Source organism: Acomys minous (assembly GCF_964271855.1).
Source record: "Acomys minous genome assembly, chromosome: 10".
Taxonomy (NCBI): domain Eukaryota; kingdom Metazoa; phylum Chordata; class Mammalia; order Rodentia; family Muridae; genus Acomys; species Acomys minous.
Window position 1 is genome coordinate 35,476,139 of NC_140491.1, and position 24,824 is coordinate 35,500,962.

A 24,824-nucleotide genomic window follows, 5' to 3' on the forward strand; every position below is an offset into this window, starting at 1 on the left:
AAGTAATCTTTTTAAGTTCATAGCTAATAGAAAACCTGCAACTCAAATCCCACTGAGCTTTATCACAGCAGTCCATTCAACTGCCACCTACAGATGATGTAGTCTTCCAAAACAGAGCAGCACCATAGGAAATTAGCAGTTAACTTTAGCATAACCTTCCTCTCTCCAATGTCCCGAGACAGGACAGAAAGACAGGCTAGGTGAAAGAGGCTCTCATTACTACACATCATAAAGGATGTCACATCTTCTAGGTCACATTCTGCAGCTGCCTCCAGTACAGGTGTTTCCTCAATCAGCTCATCCCACTGCAAATGGGACAATGAATGACACAAGGACAATGGGCCCACCAGCTTTTTATACACTTCAATGGAAGTGACACCAAAGTAGGAGAGGGGGTGTTGCTGAGGTGTTACAGATGGACAGCAGTAAGCCCAGCATTTGGGAGATGGACCCTGACGAACAAGTAGGCCAGCCTCAACTACAAACAGTTCAAGACCAGCCTAAAATATATGAGCCCCTATCTCAAAGAGAAAAAAGAAAGAAAGGGAGAGGGGGGGAGGAAGGACATGAGATGTTCCAGTTTGGAAGCCTCCATATCCATTCCTGTATCCCAATCCAGTGGCTGCCAAAGACAGAAAGGGTTGAGGAGGGTACTTGGTCATAAGAACACTGCTGTGGCTGGCCAGCAGATGGACTGGGGTTTCACTTCTTCACAATCTGAATGACGTCTTCATCTTCCAATGTATGGTCTTTACCCACTTTCTGAGGATTATGTTTCACAGAGAGACCCCAGACCAGAGCACTGTATGGAAAGGAATAGACAGTCAGTAGCAGTAACAAGCAGCATTGCCCCAGCTGCTGGGGTGCCAGACTTATCAGATTTAGCATCCTAGCTCTAAAAAGGCACAGACCTGCAACAGACAAAAGCCTTCCTCCACACACATCAGGACAAAGCCACTTGTGCAGCAGTGTAGCACACTGGAGCTTCACAAACAATGGCAAATGCTTTCAGAACTCACAGGATTGCTTATTCCATACCCAATTAAAGTTAAAAAACAAACAAACAAACAAAGGCTAAACCAAGAGTGGCACACACCTTTAATCCTAGCATTCACTCAGGAGGCAGAGGCAGGTGGATCTCTGAGTTCCAAGGTGGCCATGGCTATTACAGAGAAATCCTGTCTCAAAAAAACAAAAAACAGGCCAGGCAGTAGTGGCGCATGCCTGTAATCCCAGCACTCGGGAGGCAGAGGCAGGCAGATCTCTGTGAGTTCAAGGCGAGCCTGGTCTACAAAAAGTGAGTCCAGGACAGCAAAGGCTACACAGAGAAACAAAAATCAAAAAACATGGCTGGAGAGATAACTCAGTGGTTAAGATCACTTGCTGCTCTTCCAAGAGGTCCTGAGTTTAATTCCCAACAACCACATGGTGGCTCAAAACCATCTGTAATATGGTCTAGTGCCCTCTTCTGGTGTGCATGAAGACTGTGTACTTGTATACATAAAATAAATCTTAAAAAACAAACAAAAACAGACTCAAGAGGTGGCTGAGCAGTTAAATACACTGGCTGGCCAGCAAGCTTGCAGCATTCACCTGTCTCTAACTCATAATGCTGGGCTTATAAGCATGTGGGCCGTGTACATCTCTTATATGAGAGCTGGGGATTTGAGCTCAGGTCTTCTTGCTTTCAATGAAAGCACTCTTATCCAATGAGCCATCTCCCCAGTCCCCAAAACTATTATCTGCCAAAGGGAAGGCAAGAATCTATGTCCCACCAAACACTCCTGAACTAAAGATAAAGAGGCTTCTGGAATGATGGCTCAGTGGTTAAGAGCACAGCTGCTCTTGCAACTGTTGGGTCTACACTTAATGGCTTACCAATATATGTTATTCCAAGTGACCTGGAATGACGATGCCTTCTGGGCTCTGCATACACGTGGTGCACACACTCACTGATGCACACACACATACACATAAAATAAACATTAAGAGGAAAGGCAGTCATATTGGCACACTCCTATAATCCCAGTTGTCAGAAGGCAGAGGTAGGCAGATTTCTGTATGTTCAAAACCAGCCTGGTCTACAAAGCTAGTTCCAACCCAGCTAGGGCTACATAGTGAGGTCTTATCTAAATATAAAAAAAGAGAGAAAAGAGAGATCAAGAAATCCCATCAGAGCCGGGCGTGGTGGGACATGCCTTTAATCCCAGCACTTGGGAGGCAGAGGCAGGCGGATTGCTATGAATTTGGGGCCAGCCTGGTCTACAAAGTGAGCATAACAGCCAAGGCTAATACAGAGAAACCCTGTCTCGAGGGAAAAAAAAAAAAGAAATCCCATCAGAAGTTTCGCTGTTACCTGGTTTCTTTAATCCTCCTCTAAGAATTATTGCTATTAATGAAATGAGTAAGGCACGGGAAAAGGAGGCACCACATGACCATGATGCTTACTTACTATTTAAATTCTTTGATAAGATTTTTGTGAATCTTCATACAGAAATCTTCCACCGTGGTCCTGGAGTAAGGCAGTACCACTGGAGATGTGTAATCTGGTAACTGGCCTTTGGGTTTGGTGTAACTAGAACAAAGAGAAGACACAAGGATTGCTGCCGTCACAAAAGTGTGCATAAGCTGAACACAAATCAACCCTCTATGACCTCTGAGATCAGGCCAAGATGATCTCTAATATGAGAACAGAACTCTCAATATGCCCAGCAGTTTACAGGAAGCACTTTCCTTTTATCTCCAGAAAACAGACATTTTGTTAATGATCTCCAGACGCCTTCATTAGAACTCACATTCTCACTAGTTTCAGATAGTCCCAGATCTTCTCCAAGAGGTCATCAAAATTCCAGCGATGATGAGCAGAAATGGGTACGCAGTGAGGCACCTTATAGATAATATCCAATTCCTCAATGGAGATCTGGTCAATCTTATTTAATACATAGATACAGGGGATATAAACTCTACGGAAGGAGAAGAAACATTCTTAACTTGGATTGCTGACACAACAACAAAGGCTCCTAGTGCTCCTTCACATAGTCCCAACTCAAGAGGCTCTCAGAAACACATAGTAGCACATGCCTGCAGGCCTAGCCCTGGAAGGCAGAGGAATGTGGATCGCCAAAAGTACAGGGGAAGCCTGATAACCAACACAGTTGAGTTCCAGTACACGGACTGAGTTGCCATCCCAGCCCCTCCACCCGGAAGATAGACGTGCATTTTTTAATTTATTTATTATTTATACAGTATTCTGCTTGCATCAGAAGAGGGCACCAGATCTCATTACAGATGGTTGTGAGGTACCATATGGTTGCTGCAGGACCTTTGGAAGAATAGCCAGTGTTCTTAACCTCTGCGCCATCTCTCCAGCCCCTTAGATGTGCATTTCTAACAGTACCCTTTTTTTCTTTTCAGTCAGTGCTAAGAATCAAGCCCAGAGCCTTGTGCATGGCAGGCTAGCACTGAATCACTGAGTTGTAGCTCTAGCTCATGATAATTTGTTTGTTTGTTTGTTTGTTTGTTGTTCTTCGAGACAGGGTTTCTCTATGCAGACCTGGCTGTCCTGGACTTGCTTTGTAGACCAGGTTGGCCTCAAACCTGCCTGCCTCTCGATTACTGTGATTAAAGACATGCGCTGCCGCTGGAGAGATGGCTCAGAGGTTAAGAGCACTGGTTGCTCTTCCAAAGGTCCTGAGTTCAATTCCCAGCAACCACGTTGTGGCTCACAACCATCTATAATGAGATCTGGTGCCCTCTTCTAATGCATGCGGTGTACATACAGAGGGGAAACTATATATGTAATAATAAATAAATCTTTAAAAAAAAAAAAAAGACATGCGCCGCCACCACCCGGCTTCATGATCACTTTTAAGCACTAAATTTTCTCTCTTTTTTTTTTTTTTTTTTTTAAAGACAGGGCTTCTCTGTGTAGTCCTTGATGTCTTGGAACTCATTCAATAGACCAGGCTGGCCTCAAAATACAAGAGACCCGCCTGCCTCTTGGATTAAAGGTTGTGGGCCTTTAAACCTTTTTTTTTTTTTCCTTTTTCCTTTTGCTTTTCAAGACCGGGTTTCTCTGTGTATCCTTGGCTGTCCTGGAGACAGCGCTTTGTAGACCAGGCTGGCCTCTAACTCAGAGATCCGCCTGCTTCTGCCTCCCAAGTGCTGGGATTAAAGGCATGTGCCACCCCGCCTTGCTGCCTTTAAACCTTTTTTTTTTTTAAAGTGTATCATTTAGCAATGTTATATTTCTAGTGGGCGTAAAGTGTATCATTTAGCAATGTTATATTTCTACTAGGTGTAAAGTGTATCATTTAGCAATGTTATATTTCTAGTGTTTGATCTATATTATACAACAGCTAAGATTGCTAGTTAATAGGCAAGTTGCAAAGTTGTTTCACTTGTAAATGCTTAGTTATTTGTTTTCAGTGAAAGTCAAATTCTTCAAATAAACACAAAAACAACATAGAAGATTCTGTGTAAATGTTAGGAATAACTTCAACAAGTGGTGCATACCAACAGTAATAATGTTTGTTTCCTAGAGCAAGGCTCAGCTATATACAGTTAGGATGCATAGAAGGCACACAGTCTTGGTGCTCTGACTTCTGCAGAATGGCCTATGTGATTGCTCAGATGGGAAATCAGACAGAGCTGACCCTCTCTCTTCAACCACCACTTGACAGCTTAAGAGGCAGCATAGAGTAGAGCAGGTAACTGAAACAGGAATGTCACCATTATCAAACTGCAGAGCAAGGGAAGAAGTGAGAATAGAAGACCAGCCACAGGTGACAGCGGAAGAACTCAAGGCCCCACTGAGAGACAGCAGCACAACAGCACAACTGGGGTTGGCTTGGCCCTCATCTTCCAGATCCATGACCCATCATTTGTTTCCATCACAAGCTTTAAACGAAGTCACAAAGATACACCAAGTACCTGTTTCCTTCTACCACGTCAATGAGATCATCTGCTGTGGCATCACTGCGCAAAGTCACATCAGCGTTATGAATTTTGTATTCAGCCAGAATACTCTTCACCGTTTCAGCATCTAGTTCACTCTGAGGGCACTGGTGAACAGAGGAAACAAAGACAAATCAAGGAGGACTTTCATTTTTTAGGAGACAGGGTCTTAGTATGTAGCTCTGGCCTCTAAAGGCGTGCAGCCCCATGCCCAGCCTCCGGGTGCTTTTCTGATTCACACTCTCCAAGTAGCCAAGAATGACCTTGATCCTCCTAACTGTAACTCCAAGTGCTTGGATCAGAGGCATGCGACACCACGCTCTGTTAATGTGGCACTATAAATTCAACCCAAGGCCTTGTGCATGCTAGACAAGCATCCTACTGAACTACGTCCCCAGCCCTGTTCCTGGAAAATTACAGCTAAAATTTACACTGCCCTGGATGAGAATGTCTAACTTACAGTAAAACATAAGTAAAAAAGAACCATTCTAAACTCCTAAGTAAATGTGTAATATGCTAAATTGTGTTCTGTATCCTATACTGTTCTCCATAATTTATACATTCAAGTCCTATAATCAGTATCTCAGAATGTGACAATAATTGATAATATCCTCTTTAAGGAGGTAATTAAAATAGGTCATTAGGGCAGACTCCTAATTCTAATATCAACCTAATAATCACCTTGGTAAACCTGTTGGGTTTTTTTTTTATATTTTTTTATTATTATATATACAGTGCTCTGCCTACATGTACACGTGCAGGCCAGAAGAGGGCACCAGATCTCATTATAGATGGTTATGAGCCACCATGTGGTTGCTGGGAATTGAACTCAGGACCTCTGGAAGAGCAGTCAGCGCTCCTAACCTCTGAGCCATCCCTCTAGCCCAGTAAACCTGTTGTTTAAGCCACTTGATAGTTATTAATGAGAGCTCCTGCACACTAATTCAAAGACTTCTTAAATTCAAACAGAATGACAAAATACATGGAGAGATCTTTTGGGAAAGAGCGTTGAAACCGTGTTTTTGTTTTGTTTTGTTTTGTTTTTTCGAGACAGGGTCTCTCTGTGTTAGCCTTGGCTGTCCCGGACTCGCTTTGTCACAGAGATCCGCCTGCCTTTGACTCCTGAGTGCTGGGATTAAAGGCGTGGCCACCACGCCCAGCTCAAAACCTAGTGTTAATCTAAACTCTCAGAAGATTCTCAGACCTTAAATCACTGAGCAAAACCATAGCAGTTGATAACGCTACTCACGCCCCTTCTATCTGAAACACTTTCTTTATTTGGTCTCTAACAGTCTAACTTTCTCCAGTTTTCTTTCTCCTGCTGGGTCTTCAACTTTCTGTTTATACTAATGTCCTTAGTGGTGTCAGCTAGGCTCCTGGATTTAAAGCTATCACCAAACTCAAATCTGCAGTCTAGAACATCTCTCAAAGGCATTCCTGAGAGAAGGAAGCACTGGGACAGGTAATCAGATCTCAAATGAACCACTCTGATGGTCCCATAACTTTGTACTGAAAATGTACACTAGAAGTACAAACGTGTAAGAGAAGTGTAAAGGTATAATAAAAGGGCTGGAGAGATGGCTCAGTGGTTAAGAGCACTAGCTATTCTTCCAAGGGTCATGAGTTCAATTCCCAGCAACCACATGATGGCTTACAACCATCTATAATGTGATCTGATGCTTCCAGCCTGCAGGGGTACGTGCAGACGGCACTGTAAGCATAGTAATAATAAATAAATTTCTTTTTAAAAAAAGATATAATAAAAGTTCATTTTTTTTAGTTTAGGAAAAAAATGCATAATCACCTTGAATTCTAAGTCCTACTGGCTACATTCCAAACCACCTAGCTCTCCTCTTGTTACAATCCTGCTTTAAGAAGTTAAAGGAGGCAGAAGAGATGGCTCAGGGTTTGAGAGTACTTGCTGCTCTTGCAGAGAACCACAGCCCATGCCAGCACCCACGTAGGAAGGCTCACAAACACCTTTATTGATTATGTAGACAGTATTCTGCCTGAGAGCTGGAAGAGGTCACCAGATCTCATCATAGATGGTTGTGAGCCACCATATGGTTGCTGGGAATTGGACTCAGGCCCTTTGGAAGAACAGTCAGTGCTCTTAACCTCTGAGCCATCTCTCCAGCCCACACCTCTAACTCTTAATTCCAGAGGACCTGATACTTTCCTCTGGACTCCTTGGGCACCTGAACTCACAAGCAAACAATGAACCCCTTCACATAGAAACACAATTTTAAATTCAGGGTCAGTGAGAAGCTCAGCAGGTAAAGAAGCTTGGTGCCAAGCCTGACAACTGAATTCAATTTTCAGGATCCACATGGGTGGAAGAGAAAACTGACTGCTGTAATTTCTGACCTAAGAAAGCACTAATGTGTTTGGCCCATTCCACCTCTCCCTCACATCACAACTCATCCTCCCTCACGCCACACACACCCACACACAAACTTAATTTTACTGCAAGAATGCAGAGGAAGGCAGAACTCTTTTGAGTTTGAAGCCAATATGGTCTCCATAGAGACTTCCAGGCCAGCTATGGCTCCATAGTGTGACCCTGTCTAAAGAACCCTCGTTTGGCCTGCTGGTACCAAGCACACAAGTAGTACATTCATGTATCATACAGGTAGAACAGCCATATGCATAAAATAAAAATAAAACCACTGTTATTGTTTTCCAAGATAGAGTTCCTCTGTGAAGGCCTGGCGGCCTAGAACTCAGGAGACTCATGTGCGCTGGCAGTAAGGTGTGCACCACTGCCGTCAACCAAAGCCTTTTGTTTCTGAGACAGGGTCTGTTATGTAGCCCAAGCTAATCTCAAACTCATAACTAGTCTGACTCAATTTTCTTTTCTTTTTCTTTCTTTCTTTGGTTTATGCCACACAGGGCTTCTCTCTGTAAAACTGCCGGGCTGTCCTGGACTCACTTTGTAGACCAGGCTGGCCTCTAACTCACAGAGATCCACCTGCCTCCGCCTCCCAAGTGCTGGGATTAAAAGGCATACTTCACTATGTCCAGCCTTCTGCCTCAACTTCCAAACTGCTGAAATAGTTCCTTCATTGTCTCTCTTAAACCAATTTAACACAAAAGCTTATTAGAATTCCATTAGAACTTAAGTCCAAAAGCCAACCTTGGAAACATACCAAGTTCATGGCCAGTCTGGTATATAAGAGACCTTATCTCAAAACATTAAAAAATAAATAAATAAATAAAGCTTGGGGCTAGAGAGATAGCCAGCAATTAAGAGCACTTCCTGCTCTTGCTCCAAAGTCCCACGTAGCAGCTCACAACTGTCTGTAACTCCAAGGGACTTGATGCTCGCCCTCTTTGGTCTCTTCAGGCACTACACACCTGATTATACTTATATGCAGGCAAAACACCCATACACATAAAAACAAAATCTTTGTACAAGGGAAGGAGGTCCCCCTCAGTCACAGGAGGAGGGGAGTAAGGGGAAATGGGAGGGAGGGAGAAATGGGATAACAATTGAGATGTAATATGAATAAATTAATAAAATATATATTTTTAAAAACTAAAATCTTTTAAAAAAAATAAAAAATACTTAAGTCAGTCAAGGTTTATGCCATGGGTCAGAATACGCTATGGCCCCTATGCTGTGAGTTCATTTCTACCTATCCTTCAAGTGCTTGTTTACTCTGCTGTTTTCATAGCTCTATTTAAGGAACTTGCATTTGGCACTTCCCCTCTGTAAACCAAACACCTTTCCCCAAGATATTCATTCAGAGAATATTTCTCTGAAAAATGCAACTTAGAAAGGGGCCCCAGAGACTGGGGTAGTAATTAAGTTGGTAGAATACTTAGCTAGGATGCACAAAGCCCTAGATTCAATCCCCAGCAACCAGGCACGACGGGACACGTGTCGCCCCAGTTCTCCAGGAGCAGAAGTTCAAGGTCGTTCTCAGCTGTATTGCCAAGTTTGAGGCCAACATGGACACATGAAACATCTAAGGAGGAGGGGCACAAATACAGCCTCGTCACCTTTCCCTATTTTACTCCTGATCTTAAGCTTATCAGTCTAATATACTTTATTTTCCTCATTAATTATTCACTTACCCACGAATGAGGGTTCTTGACTACTTTGTGCCTTTTTCTACATCTTCCCTCCCTTTGCCACTGTCCAGTACTTAAAATAATTCTTGGCCTCTTATTAGTGCTTTATAAATTCATGTTAAATAAATAAAAGCAGCATACTGCCAACTACTTTATGTTAATATTGTTCCAAATGCCTGAACCACTCTAGGTAAAGAACCCAAAAGAAGAAATAAAGTTGAAAAAGTAAATCTGAGAATGACTCAATCCCAACCTTGCCTCCCCCCCCTCCCCCCCCCCCCCCCCCCCCGCCACCACCACCACCCAGTTCCAACCTTGTCTTCCTTATCAATCATTGAAAGATCACTGAATGATCTCAATAAAGACAGGAAAAAGCAGCTGGGTGGTCTCAAAGGTCTTTAATCCCAGTACTTGGGAGGCAGAGGCAGTTGGATCTTTGTGAGTTCAAAGCCAGCCTGGTCTACAAACCGAGTTCAGGACAATCAAGGCTAATACACAGAAAAAAACTGTTTAAAAAAAAAAAAGAAAAAAGAAAAGAAAAGAAAGAAAGGCCATGCTTGGTGGCACACGCCTTTAATCCCAGCACTCAGGAGGCAGAGGCAGGCAGATCTCTGTGAGTTTGAGGCCAGCCTGGTCTACAAAGCGAGTCCAGGACAACAAACAAACAAAACAAAAGAAAAAGACAGATAAAAGCCAGAAAATTTCCGTATTATCAATTTCTACACTTGAACGGCTTTTCACTCCAATCCCTTCAGTCAGTAGAGCCTACCCCATGTCACCTTCCCCACTTACAGTGGCTGTGAGATTAATGCCTCCCTTGTCTTTCTTCTTAAAGCCAATGTTGGGGGGTTTGCTGTTCAAGCGAATCCCAAAGCCTTCCAACTCATTTTCAATTATCTTCTTATGTCCCAAGGGTTTTAGGACATCCAGAACAATCAAGATCAAATTACATGTGCGGGCCACTGGGGGTAAAAATGATACCCTAAGTTGAATGCATACAGCCTTTACTAATCATAAAACCCAAATAGAGGTGTTTTCTATCTAACCCTGTCTTGAAATGGTTTGCTATATACATATAAAATGGTTAGGGTTCCCAAAGATTTATACTAGCTATCAATTTGCAGTATATGTCATAAAGTCATCAATCACCCAGAAAACTGGCCCATCTATTATATATAAGACAATCGCACTAAAGATAAACACTAAATAGTAAACTAAAAATAAGTTTAGAAACATTTTTTAAAGTACAAACTGAAAATAATTACATTATCTGTTTTTGTTTTGCTTTTTAATGTGTATGAGTATTTGCCTAAATACCCCCAAAGGCCAGAAGATCCCCTGAAACTGGAGAAACAGAGGGCTATAAGCTGCCATGTGGGCACTGAGAATCAAACCTGGATCCTCTGTAAGACAAGCCCTCCCTCTTAACCACTGAGCCATCTCTCCAGCCCTCAATCAATTTAATCAACCTTATTGAATTATACTTTACAAAACAAATTGGAGCTGTTCAGCAAATGTTTTAATGATACAATCAGGACAGGAATTAAGAAAGAGACAGTGACAAGATAGTTAAAATAGGTGTGGTGGCAGTCCCTTGCAATCCCAGAAAGATCAGGAAATCCTCAGCTTAAGGTCAACTAGGCTATGTGAGACTATGTCAAAAAGTAGTCAATCAAAATACACAGAAAATTCCTATTACCCTGAAAGCTGTACCAGCTTTAGACCACTTCTTTTATTCCTTGCCAATCATTTTTCTACTGTCTATGATTATAATTTGTACATTTTAGAATTCCACATAAATGGAATTAAAATGTGATCTTTTTTTGCTCAAATCTTTTGTTTTAGGACCTTTTTTTTTTTTTTTTTTTTTGGTTTTTTTGAGACAGGGTTTCTCTGTGTAGCCTTGGCTGTCCTGGACTCACTTTGTAGACCAGGCTGGCCTCGAACTCACAGCAATCCACCTGCCTCTGCCTCCCGAGTGCTGGGGATTAAAGGCGTGCACCACCACGCCCGGCTGTTTTAGGACTTTTTAACATTCAATCACACTGTATATGAATCAGTAACTTGTCTGTTTTATAACTGAGCAGTAATCCATTAACTGCTAGTCCCAATGGAGGGACATATGCATTATTTTTTATTTGGAAGTATAATTTGAGTCTGCTATCAACAATCATGTACAAGTCTTTCTGTGGGTAAGTTTTCATTTTTCCTAGATAAATACCAGTGAAACTTGCATTGTATCACATCACAAATATAGATGATTAGAAACTGTTAAACAGACGTCCAAGTATTTGTGTAAGCTTCTATTTCCATTAGCAGTGAATAAAAACTCCCAAGTACTTCATATCCTTACCAAGAGTCAGTTGGTACTGACTGTTACTAATTAGTATTTAATTACTTCTCTCAGTGGTGGCAATTACAACGTTGAGTCTTTTCGTGTGCTTCTCTGTCCCCTCCCTTGTCCTCTTTCTCTCCACCTCTCTGCCAACCAACATTAAGATGTTGTTAGGTCCTCCTGGCAGATCAGACATCTCTTAAAACAGTAAACCAAAAGAAATCGTTTCTTCTTTTATTTATTTATTAATTTTTGGGGTTTTTGTTTTGGTGGAGTTTTTTTGTTTGTTGGTTTTTGGTTTTTCAAGACCGGGTTTCTCTGTCCTGGACTCACTTTGTAGATAAGCTGGCCTCGAACTCACAGCGATCCGCCTGCCTCTGCCTCCCAAGTGCTGGGATTAAAGGCGTGCGCCACCACCCAGCTTCTTTTCATTTTTTATGTGGCACATTCTGCCACAGCAACTAAAAGCATTATAAATACTCAGAATATTAAGTCCCAGGACTGGAGAGATGACTCAGTGATCAAAAGTAGTTCTTGTTCTTTTAAAAGACCTAAGGTTTCAAATTCCAGCACCAGGAACCCAGTGCACTCTTCTGACCTCCAAGGCACTGACCTACACATGCATGCAGACAGAACATTGACACAAAAACAAAAAAACAGTAACAACAACATAGGATTTATAAAGTAGAACCTTCAAGGCTGGGGAGACAGTTCAGTAAATAAGTAAAGCGCTTACATCAGGACCTGAGTTTGATTCCCAGAATTGATGCAAAATAAAATGGTAGGCATGGCGGCAGGCACTTATAAACTCCAGTTCAAGGGGATATGACCACCTCTTCTGCCCTCCCCTGGCACTAGGCACATATGTGCTGCACATACATACGTGCAGGCAAAGCACTACTTATAAGCAACAGATATAAAATATATGTCAAAGAATATTTAAAGGCAAATTAGAATCTATCAAAATTGAAGATTTCTACTGAACAAAGATAACACTGGAAAAATCTAATGAAGATGACATCTGCATGTCCACACTTAGAGAGAATGAGTAACTGAACAGCTGTCATCAACATAAGCTGGTAGCCCTGGACCACTGACCTGCAATGACTTGACGACCTCTACCTTTCCCATCCTTGGCACCTTCAATAATACCGGGGAGATCCAGGAGCTGCAAGAATGGGAAAAAAAAGTAACTTGTTATAAATCTGAATACACCAATCACACTGACAAGTACCCTCTTTGGATACTAGTATTACTCTAGTATCCAAAATTTGAGAACCAAATCCAGTTTTTTTGTTGTTGTTGTTTTGTTTTTTGGTTTTAAGACAGGATTTCTCTGTAGCCTTAGCCGGACTCACTCACACAGAAATCCACCTGCTTCTGCCTCCTGAGTGCTGGGACTAAAGGCGTGGGACAGCACAGGGCTTCCAACCTTTCTTCGTGCTGGGAGTAGAAAGGTCATTGCAGACACACACACACACACACACACACAGCACTAGGGAAGGCAAGAATGCTCAACATGCAGGCCTGTCTTTTCAAAGGAAAAGCCAAATAACCTGTTTTCCATCCAAAGGCTGGGAACAGAGGTGGTTAATAGTATAGGTGACCCCTGTGCTACCTGTATGACTGAGACCACACCAGACCCCTCCCTAAGCACTTATAACACATGTAGCCTATCTCTAGAGCCTTCACGGAAGAAGGAACATGCACTTTAAGAAGAATTTCAAACCAGTCCTGGTGGCGCACACCTTTAATCCCAGCACTCAGGAGGCAGAGGCAGGCAGATCACTGTGAGTTCGAGGCCAGCCTGGTCTACAAAGTGAGAGGACAGCCATGGCATGGCTACACAGAGAAACCCTGTCTTGAAAAACCAACCAAACAGACAAAAACAAAATAAGAGTTTCGAGCCAGACAGTGGTGGTGCACACCTTTACTCCCAGCACTCAGGAGGCAGGGGAAGGCAGATCTCTGTGAGTTCAAGGCCAGCCTGATCTACAAAGTGAGTCCAGGACAGCTAAGGCTACACAGAGAAACCCTGTCTGGGGGCGGGGGGGGGGGGGGGGGGGGAGGAGAAGGAGGAGGAAGAGGAAGAGAAGAAATGAGTTCTGTAAAGTTAACGTAGGTTTGGGTAGAATTTATAAAGGGTCTCTGTTAAGGAAGCTGGGTTTTATCCATAAAAGACTTAACACATTCAAGTTATATTCTTTTGCTTTTATTTTAATTTTTTTTAAATTTTCAAGATAGAGTTTCTCTGTGTAGCCCTGGCTATCCTGGACTCACTTTTTAGACCAGGCTGGCCTCAAACTCACAGAAATCCACCTGCCTCTGCCTCTGCCTCGCCTCCCGAGTGCTGGGATTGAAGGCGTGCGCCACCACACCCAGCTCCAGAACCCATGTCGATTATTCCCACCTGATAGCAAATCACCATAGGACGTACAACACCTAAGTTTTCTGCTTTTTGCTTTGTTGTCGTTGTTTTTCACTTGTTTTATTTTGGAAAAGGGGTCTTTCTACACAGCAACAGCTGTCCTAGAACTCACTATGAAGAACAGTCTGGCCCTGAATTTACAGAGATCTGCCTGCCTCTGTCTCCTGAGTGTTGGGATTAAAGAGGTGAGCCACCACTCTCCAAAAATAAAGTGCTTCTTAAATGAGTGAAAACAATGGATTTCTTCCACTTTCTGGCTGCAAATCTCACTCACCTGGATCTTGGCACCTTTATATCTGATGACACCAGGCACAGTGGTCAAAGTAGTAAATTCATAGGCTGCCACTTCAGAATACACTCCTGCCAGGTTACTTAGCAGAGTTGACTTTCCCACAGATGGAAAACCCACAAACCCAATTCGAGCATCACCTGTCTTGGCCACATCAAAACCTAAAAGAGTAATAAACATCAAGAAGACAGGCATTATCCTTGGGTGTATTACAAGTCACCTAATTCCTTTCATATTTTTGTTGGTCTGTTTCTCTAACTTTCTGTGGTTTACTTCTAAAATAAAACTGAAGCATGAAATTCACAATACAATTTAATGCAATACTTGATTAAAACAATGTAATTCTTTATCTAAAGCCCAAAGATTACAAAATGATTCATCAAAAAAATAACGATGGCTAACCTGGTATGGTGGTGCATGCCTGTAATCACAGTTCTTGGGAGGTAAAAAGCAGGAGGATCAGAAATTCGGAGGCCAGCTTGAAATACCTGAGCTCCTCTCTCAAAACACAGAACACTGGGGCTAGAGAACTGACTGCTTTTGCAGAGGACCAGACTCAATCCCCAGCACACAAGGCAGCTCACAAGGACCTGTACCTCCAGTCACAGGGGATCAGATAGATCTGATATGCTCTTCTGGCCTCCAGGGGCACTTCACACACATGGCACAAAGATAAACATACATACAGGCAAAACGTCCCTCAACCTCCACCCCACCCAAAATAACAGGGGTTGAAGATGGCTCTTTGCTGCTCTTACAAAGGGCCTAGGCTTCATTCTCAGGCAGATCTAAGTGCAGTTCCAAGGGACTTGATCTTTCTGGCCTCTGAAAGCACTGGTGCACACGCAAACAAGTAACCACATATACATACTATATAAATTTATTTTGCTTTTTGGGTTATTTTTTTTTAAGATAGGGTCTCACTATGTAGCTCTGGTAGTCTGAAACTCAGAGATCTGCCTGCTTGTGCCCCCATATGCTGGGATCAAAGGCAGGTGCCCCCATGCCTGGCACACACGTAAATTTAAAACATTAATTAAAAATACCAAAACAAATAAGGCCAGGCTTAGTGGTACCCACCTTTAATCTCAGCACACCAGACATGGAGTCAGATGACACTTTGAGAGTTCAAGGGAAGCTTAGTCTAGAGATGTATCATACAACAAAACAAAAGCACAAAAAAGCAAGGTGTGGGCCAGGCGTGGTGGCGACCGCCTTAATCCCAGCACTTGGGAAGCAAAGGCAGGTAGATCTCTGCAGAGTTCAAAGCCAGCCTGATCTACAAAGTGAGTCTAAGGCAGCCAGGGCTACACAGAGGAACCCTGTCTTGAAAACAAACAAACAACAAAAATAAAAACAAAACAAAAACAAAAACAAAGCAGGATGTGGATTTGGAGCTCCATGTTTAACTCTGGTTTGGATTTTATCTCATCCCGAGAAACAGTGTGAAATGGTTTTTAAAATAGCATATACTTACATAGCCCATGTCTCCCTGCAAGGCTAGAACTTGCAGTCTGCCTCCCTCAGTCCCTAGCACCGTGATTACAGGGTGCTTGTTCGCACTCCTCTATGTATAAGCCAGAAGTTGACATCAGATGTCTTCCCGAATCAACTTCCACCTTATCTTTTGAGACTTGGAGCTCACCTTCAGCTAGACTGTTGGCCAGAAAGCCCCAGGAACCCACCTGTCTCCTCCTTTCTGGCACTGGAGTAGCAGTTTGTGGGCCTTCTCTAGCAGATATGCAAGATATACAGCATTCCTTCAGTTCCTAATTTTGTCTCTCTTAGCCTCAACTCACTATTTCTACTTTCATACTCTATTCTCTTTGCATCAGTTTCTTTATATATATATATTTTTTAAAGATCAATTTATTTATTATTATGTATATAGAGCTCTGTCTGCATGTACACCTGCAGGCCAGAAGAGCGCACCAGATCACATAATAGATGGTTGTGAGCCACCGTGTGGTCGCTGAGAACCACACCCAGGACCTCTGGAAGAGCAGTCAATGCTCCCAACCTCTGAGCCATGCCCCCAGCCCCTTCTTTACATATTTTAACCTTATTTAACTTTAAAGTATAGGTTTACATATTTCAGTAAGTCACTTTTTACCAGTATGTGATAAAAATAAAACTACTATTCACTTAGACAATATTCAGCTATCTCTGAAACCAGCAAAATAAATATAATATGATAATATAATTCAAAAGTTCAGGCTTAAGGAGTTGGCATGTAGCTCAGTGGTAGAACATGTGGCCTAACATAAACAAGGCCCCTAGAGTCAAGCCTCAGTACTACTATCATTCATAGGTAGATAGATAGACAGACAGACAGACAGACATAGATACAGATACAAAACAAAACTTTAGGCTTAGGATCTGGAGACAGTAGTTAGACACCAGCCTAGCAAGTATGAGGTCCTGGGTTTGATCCCCAGCACCATGAAAGTGATAGGCTTGGGAAATGGAAACACATTTTGCTGAATTTTGTTTTTGTTGTTTTGTTTTTCTTTTTGTTGTTGTTGTTGTTTTGTTTTTCAAGACAGGGTTTCTCTGTGTACCCCTGGCTGTCCAAGAACTCACTCCATATACCAGACTCGCCTCAAACTCAAAGGTCTGCCTGCCTTTGCCTCTTGAATACAGATGTTAAAGGCATGGGCCACCACTATCCAGCTAAAATATTAATCACACACAAAATAAATAAAATTTAAATGTTTACAGATTTTGGAGATAGCTGATTAGTGGTGGTGCACACATTTAATCCCCGCACTCAGAAGACAGAGGCAGGCAAATCTCTTGTGAGTTTGAAGCGAGCCTGGTCGACAAAGCGAGTTCTAGGACAGCCAGGGTTACACAGAAACTCTGTCTCAAAAACCAAAAAGAAAAAGACCAAAACGGGGGTGGGGGGGGTGGGGGGTGGGGGTGGGGGTGCGAGGCAATAGAGCTAGAGAGATGGCTCATAGGCTAAGAGCACTGGCTGCTCACCCAGAGGTCCTGAGTTCAATTCTCAGCAACCACATGGTGGCTCACAACTATCAATCATGAGATCTGATGACCTCTTTCGTCATGCAGGCATACATGCAAATAGTGCTCATATACATAAATAAATAAATCTTTAAAAAACAAATAATAGGGCTAGGGAGGTGGCTCAGTCAGTATTAGTGTGCCATACAGTGCCTGCCACTCAAGCATGAGGACCTGATTGTGGATTCTTAGCACCCGTGAAAGGCCTGGCCAACAACCACACACACCTGCTGCAACCCCACTGCTTGCTTATAGACAGATCTCCAGAGCTTGATGAATAAGCTAGTCTAGCTGAATTGGTGAGTTCCAGGATCAGTAAGGAAGTAAATAAAAGTAAAAAACAGTGATGTCAGGGGCTGGAGAGCTGGCTCAAAGGTTAAGAGCATGTCTGTTCTTACAAAGGTCCTGAGTTCAATTCCCAGCAACCACATGGTGGCTCACAACCATCTATAATGAGATCTGGTGCCCTCTTCCAGACTGCAGGCACACATGTGGGCAGAATATTGTATAAATAATAAATAAATCTTAAAAAAAAAATTAAAAGCAGTGATGTCTGGCCTTCCCAGGCACATAAACTGGGCATAGTGGTGCATGCTTTTAATCTCACATTCAGGAGGCAGAGGCAGGTGGATCTTTGTGAGTTCAAGACCAGCCTAGACAATATAGTGAGTTCTAGGACAGTCAAAAGGTATATAGTAAGATCCTGTCTCCAAAGGAAAAACAAAAAACTTTTACAGGCACACGAATATACAACACACACACTACATATTTATATTAGCTTAATAGAAACTACACAAACATACTATATACACAGATATATTACATGGAACCACAAACCTTCTCCTGGCCCACCGCCACCGCCACCTTTCGGAGTAATGAGTTCTCTTCGAAGCTTAGCAAGTCGGGCCTTAAGCAGCCCGAGGTGATGTGCTGTAGCCTTGTTCTTCTGAGTCCGAGCCATCTACAAGGGAAGAATCACAGCCATAAATCTGCAGCATTTCAGAAAGATAAAGGATCCTGAAGAAAAAAGAAAAAAAGTATCCCACACCCACCCACAAGTTGAGAGCAGGGCTGGAGGATGAAGCCTCAGCAGTCAAGAGCACTGGCTGCTCTTCCAGAGGACCAGGCTTCAATTTCCAGCACCCACCTGGCAGCTCACACCTGTCTGTAATTCCAATGCCAGGGGATCTGACACCCTCACACAGACATACATTAGGGCAAAATACCAACCAATGCTCTAAAGATAAAGAAATTACAAGAAAATAGCTAAGCGCATTATGTTTTGTTTTTCTAGGTCCTTCCTACTGTCAGTGTGCCCATTTTAATTTTTTTTTCAGACAGGGTCTATGTAGTCCTGACTGACCTAGAACCTCCTACATAAACCAGGTTGGCACTGAACTCAGAGTCCCACCTGCCTCTACTGCTGCCTCCTGTGCTCCGCCTAAATACTTAAAAAAAGAAAAGAAAAATTCAAGCCTGGCAAATTGCAGCACTCTGAAGGTAGAGTGGGACCTCTCTGAGTTCAAGGACAGCCTGATCTACATAGTGAGTTCCAGGGCAGCAAGAGCTGTGTAAAGACTCTATCTCCAAAAGAAAGAAAGAAAAGAGGAGAGAGGAGACAAAGGGCCAAGGAGTCCAGGCCAGTTAGCAGGCTCAGAAAGTAAGTGGACTTGCTGCCAAGCCTGGAGACCACAACTCTCAAAGCCGGAACTCAAAGGTATTCTCTGACCTTCCACACATAAAAATAGAAATAAACTCTCAATTCCCTCTCCTCACCATCCAGGCCATTTCCCTCACCACAGAAGAAACAAAAAGAGGCCCAAAGTGACAGGACCAAGGTCACTCCAAATCCCATCCACAGATGGAACTAAAATCCACCTGAGGATTCGCTTCCACTGTACCTGGTCTACAACAAGGTCACCACTTAACTGACTTTTAAAAAGCATCATACAAGCCGGCGTGGTGGTGTATGCCCTTAATCCCAGCACTCGGGAGGCAGAGGCAGGCGGATCACTGAGTTCAAGGCCAGCCTGGTCTACAAAGCAAGTCTAGGACTGCCAAGGCTACACAGAGAAACTGTCTCGAAAAGCCAAAAAAAAAAAAAAGAACAAATTTTAAAAAGCATCACACACATTATCCGGGTAGAATCAATTTACTTCCTGATTCTACCGCCACAATCAATAACCTGCAAAAAGAGACCATCAGGGTTGGAGTGGCGAGTAAGCAAGCAGTAACAAGACTTTTAAAATACGTGATCAGGTCACGGAGTCTGGAACAGAAGTCGGTGGCTCAGAGAAAAGCAAGAAAAACAGAAACGATGTCGAGACATGCGCCGAGTACCGGAGCGAGTACCGGCCAAGGGCTGGGTGTGGATGAGGGGTGTGGGAGGCAGAGCAGAGAGGCGCGAGGGGACAGCAGGCGGGAGAGGGAGCTGGCTAATGGAAGCGAGGTGCCCAGGCCCATGAGGAGCGGCTCAGAGGGTGCCTGACGGGAAGGGGCTGAGGCGGTGCAAGCTTGGACTGAGACAGCTGATGGGAACTGGTGGCACCGGGGCGGAACCCGTGCAGGAACAGGGGGCCCTGGCGCCGCGGACCGTACACCGGAGCAGCGACACCGCCAGGGACGTGACGCTCGGGCCGGAAGGGAAGCGTCCCTGCGCCCTTTACCTCGGCTTCGATCTCCGCGATCTTCGCTAAGGTCCCGCTCATGGTGGCGAGGGCTGGCGGCCGCGCTGGCCTTCACGCTCAGCCAGATGCCCTCACGCTCCGACCGCGCCACCGCCACCGCCGCAGTGCGCAGGCGCGCGACTCGCCAATTCTCGCGACACGGTTCCTCGCGAGGCCCGCGCCGACGCGCTCGGGGCCCGGCGGTCTCCGCCTTCTCCACCGACTCCTCCCTGTTCCGCCAGCCCGAGCGGTGTCATAGAGCACGCGGCCGCGGTGACCAGAGCGGTCGCTCGGGCCGGCCTCCCGGAGCGCGCCGAGGGTCGCGCGCAGCTCGGCCCCACCCCGCCGGACCTGCGCTGGCCGGGACCGCTCCGTGCGGGGCGTGCGGGCTGCGAAAGACCTACCATCCGCCCCCCCGCCGGCGCCCAGCAAAGTGCGTGCAGATACTTTGCCCCCCCCTTTTCTCATCTGGGGAGATGCCCCAGTGACCGCGGCTTCCTTGGTTGACAAGAGCCCGGTCTGCAGCCTCTGGGCATGGGGGTCGACAAAAAACTGTTTTGAGGGATCCTTTGTTTACCAGGAACCCTGAGGAAAGAGGGTGGCACTGAACGGAGCCACAATTAAAGCGCGAGTTGAACGAGGAACTCAAGAAAGAACCGTTACTTGCAACGGCTGTAATGTTGAAAAATTGGAAATTATGTTAACACTCATTAGATGGGGAGAAAGAAAAGAAAGAAGAAAAAAAAAACCTCTGCCCTGTAAAATAGAATTACAGCCACTGAAGTGTGCACATGTGATCTGACTGCAAGAATAATGTCCGGGGTTTGTTGGATGGATAAAAAGACGCCACGATTAATGCATGGCTCGAATGAGGAACTCCAGAGAGAACCGTTACTTGCACCAGCTGTAATGTTGAAAAATTGGAAATTATGTTAACACTCATTAGAATGGAACAGATAAATATTAAAACACCTCTGTCCTGTAAAATAGTGTATAGCTACTGAAATGGGCACATGTGGTCGGACTGAAAGAGTGTCCCGGGCTTGTTAGATGGGCAGCCAGAACTGTAGTGATGCCATTTATGCAGCTCGTTAGAAGTACATTAAGAGAAGCATAATTATAAAAGAACATGAACATTCTGTTTGGTGGTGCTGCAGCTGTATCCTAGGGTCCCCTGCATTCAAGGTAGTCACACACCAGGCCAGAAAAAGAAAATAAAATAAAATAAACAAACTGGGCAGTAGTGACAGGGGCCTGTAATCCCAGCAGTCAGGAGACAGAGGCAGGCAGATCTCTGTGAGTTTGAGGCCAGCCTGGTCTACAACTAGAGTCCAGGACAGCCAAGGCTACACAGAGAAACTCTGTTTTTTGAAAAACCACAAAAAACAAAAAGGAAATAATGAATCTCAAAGAAAGATTTTTCCTGTAATGCCAGCTCCTGGCAGTGCTGGAAAGTGCTCAGTCTCCTATGGGTGAGATAAGATACAGGATTTAAAGGAGCCTTTCACCTGGTTGTTATGTAATTGTTTAGTTGAGCTTTTTTTTGGGGGGAGGGGCAGGATTTTCCTTTATCTCACTATGCAGCTTTGGGTGACCTGGAACTTACTGTGTAGACCAGGCTGGCCTGGAACTCACCCAGATCCTTTGTCTCAGTGCTAGGGTTAAAGGAGTACACGCCTACTCCTAGCCCACCTTTCACTTTTGATTCTACTTTGTTTTGTTTGTTTGTGGTTTTTCCGAGACAGGGTTTCTCTGTGTAGCCTTGGCTGTCCTAGACTCACTTTGTAGACCAGGCTGGCCTCCAACTCACGGCGATCCACCTGCCTCTGCCTCCTAACTGCTGGGATTATAGGTGTGAGCCACCACACCCAGCATCCTGGCTGTTCTGGAACTTGCTCTTGTAGACCAGGCTGGATTCAAACTCACAGAAGTCTACCTGCCTCAGCCTCCTAAGTGCTGAGATACTTTTTTAGTTTTTAATTTTTTTTTTAGCATATTTTGCTTGGTTCTATTTTCTCTTTAAATTTTAAATAATTATATGTTTTAGAGTGTGTTGTGTCTCTGATATAGATAGATATGTGTATTTTTTTGTTTTTCAAGATGGTATATATAATTTTTATGTATGAGAAAAGTGGAGTTAAATAAGATAAGTGGAGATAAGAGAGTTGTAAATTGCCACGTGGTTGCTGGGAATCAAACCTGGATCCCCTGGAAGAGCAGCCAGTGTTCTTAACTGCTGAGCCATGTCTCCAGGCCCCTCTCTCTGGAGGTTTGTGCCCATGTGGAGATCAGACTTGGATCCTCAGCCTTGGCAGGAGGCACCATTACCCACTGAGCCATCTCATTGGCATGCTGCATATTTCTGGTTCCATTTCATATGCTATTAATGCACCCACAATTACTGTGTAGTAATAAATTTTAAATTTTAAAAACACTCCTCTTCTTCAAGTGTTTAACACGAGGTACCAGCAGCATGCCCGGGCCCGCTTTGCTGTTCTGAAAGCCGCTTGCCCTGTGTAAGTGAGTTCTTGTGGATAAATTAATCCACAGGGAATGGACAGAACAAGCCTTACCCCGTACAGATGGCCTCCACCCAGCCCAGAGAAAGGTTTATTTATATAAGTTTGTAAATAAAATCTATTCCAGCTTGCCAGGGGTAACGATGAGAAATTGTATCTGACTGAAGGGAGGAGAAAGGGAAAGAAAAGCTTTTATAGAAAGTTCCCTAAGGACCCCCGGGGTTTGCTTCTTTTCTTTAACCTCAGCCTTTTCATAAATAAATTAAGGAATAATGAGGTAACTTGATCCAGCATCATTAGTAATGGAGAAGGGAAGAAGAAGCAAGAAGTCCGGCTGGAAAGGAGCATGATCAAAGATCAATCTTAAAAGACAGATAAAATCAAATCAGCAGCTTCCTAACCCAGTGCTCCTGGGATTAGCTGGATGACAGCAGTAAGACATTGCTGCTCTCTGCAGGGAGGGGTCACCCTACAAATCTGTCACCTAAGGCCTGCAGCTAAGTTAACTGGTTTCTGGTTCCAACACTGGCTGGAACACACTGTCTATAGTGTGCCAAAAGGTAACACTCACCTTCTTCAGAGTGTTGTGTGGCCATTGTATCCATCCAGTCATCACTTACTGTTGGTGCCTGGCACTGTGGCAGGTCTGGGGACAAGAGAGAGTGAGTCAGATATGGTCCCTAGTGTTATTAAGTATGCATATCAGGAGCAAGTCTAGGCCCTTACCTTCAGCTCTCTCCTGCCATATCCCAGGTCCACTTGGTAGCACCTGCTTGTTAGAGGGAGATCCTGTTTTTCCATAGAACAAGAAAATACCTGTGAAGCTGGGTGCGGTGGCGCACACCTGTAATTTCAGCATTTGGGAGTCTGAGACAGACAGATGGCTGTGGGTTTAGAGTTAGTCTGGGCTATCTAGTGAGCTCCTGGAAAGATTACCTCAAATAAAGCACTTGTCTCAGATGTGCCTGTAATTTCAACACTTAGGAAGCGGAGGCAGAAGAATCAGGAGTTCAAGGGCTGCCTATGTTACATGTGACCTCATCTCAAAACAAAACAAAACAAAACAAAAACCAAGCATGGTGGCACACACCTTTAATCCCAGCACTTGTGAGGCAGAGGCAGGTGGATTGCTGTGAGTTCTAGAACAGACTGGTCTACAGAGCAAGTTCTGGGACAACCATGGTTACACAGTAAATCCATGTCTCCAAAATATATGTATGTTTTTTATTTGAAAGTAAGATGTAGCCGGGTGGCACACACCTTTGATCCCAGCACTTGGGAGGCAGAGGCAGGCAGATCTCTGTGAGTTCAAGGCCAGTTTGGTCTACAAAGGGAGTCCAGGACAGCCAGGGCTATACAGAGAAACCATGTCTCAGAAACAAAACAAAACAAAACAAAACAAAAAAACAAAAATTTTAAAAAGAAAGTAAGACCTAACTGTGTCATTTCCCCCTTTCTTTTCCTCCTTCCTTACTTTCTCAGATTCATGGCCTCTTTCTCTTTAACTGTTGTTACATGTGTATATGAATATATAAATACAACCTGCTCGGGTTAATTTAGTGTTACTCGTACGTATGTTTTTCAGAGCTGATCATTTAGTGTTGGATAATCAATTGGTGCGCTCTTCCCTGGGGAGGCTGTTTCTCCTCTTCTCAGACTCCGCAGTTTCCTGTGGGTCTGTATTTAGGGATGAGGTCCCATGAGATTTCCCTATTCCGTGTCTATTGGTGTTGTCCTTGTTCGGGTCTTGTTTATGTAGCCATGTTGTTGAAGTGTCATGGGTGCTGCCTCTCTAGTTCCAGGAGATAAAATCTCACAGCAGACTTTCTGTCCCTCCAGCTTTTATAGTCACACCTCTTTCCTTCTCCTCAGACTGCTATGGAACCCAGTGTGTAAGCCAGGCTGGCCTTGAATTGAGATCCTCTGCCTTAGCCTGTGGAAGGCTGCAAGCAAAGAAACATCACTATGCATGGCTAATAGTTCCTGTTTTTAAGTTTTTCTTCATCCTTGAGAATCCTTGAGAATTTCATGCATATATATACAAAAAATGTAACCATATTTAACCACACCTCTTTTATTTTTAAGTTTTTTGTTTATTTGTTTTTGAGGTTTTTGTTTGTTTGGTTGCTTGGTTGGTTTGGTTTTTCGAGACAGGGTTTCTCCGTGTAGCCCTGGCTGTCCTGGACTCCCTATGTAGACGAGGCTGGCCTCAAACTCACAGAGAATTAGAGAGACACTGGTAGACATGGAAAGCCAAGGCAGGCTCCTGAGAAGTCTACACAGAGAAACCCTGTCTCAAAACAAACAAACAAACAAACAAAAAAAAACCCAAAACCAAAAAAACAACAACAAAAGTGTATGCAGTGCCTGGCCTGCAGAGGTCAGAAGGTCAGAAGCTCTCCTGGAACTGGAGTTACAGACAGTTGTGAGCTGCCAGATGGGTGCTAGGAATTGAACTCTGGTCCTCTGCTACAGCATCCATTGCTCTCAATTGCTGAGCCATTTCTCCAGCCTGTTGCTTAGCTTTGTA

General features: G+C 43.9%; 1 protein-coding gene across 1 annotated transcript; it reads right to left on the reverse strand.

The window, feature by feature from the left end:
• Positions 1–338: 338 nt before the first annotated feature.
• DRG1 (developmentally regulated GTP binding protein 1) lies at positions 339–19,934 on the reverse strand. Its single transcript, XM_084799286.1, has 9 exons — positions 19,776–19,934; positions 17,947–18,070; positions 14,071–14,246; positions 12,467–12,536; positions 9,826–9,995; positions 4,933–5,063; positions 2,796–2,963; positions 2,453–2,575; positions 339–802 (listed from the first exon to the last, which is right to left on the reverse strand). Exons 1-9 carry the CDS (start codon positions 19,815–19,817, stop codon positions 703–705), a joined length of 1,104 nt encoding a protein of 367 aa, XP_084655412.1. The 5' UTR covers positions 19,818–19,934; the 3' UTR covers positions 339–702.
• Positions 19,935–24,824: the final 4,890 nt, after the last annotated feature.

Excerpts from the sequence above, each read along its gene's own strand:
- DRG1 (XM_084799286.1), bottom strand. The coding sequence starts at position 19,817 with ATGAGCGGGACCTTAGCGAAGATCGCGGAGATCGAAGCCGAG. Across the intron at positions 12,537-14,070 it reads ATAAAGGTGCCAAGATCCAG|CTCCTGGATCTCCCCGGTAT; the intron begins GTGAGTGAGATT and ends CCATTCTTGCAG. Across the intron at positions 2,964-4,932 it reads GACGTGGTAGAAGGAAACAG|AGTTTATATCCCCTGTATCT; the intron begins GTACTTGGTGTA and ends CTCCTTCCGTAG.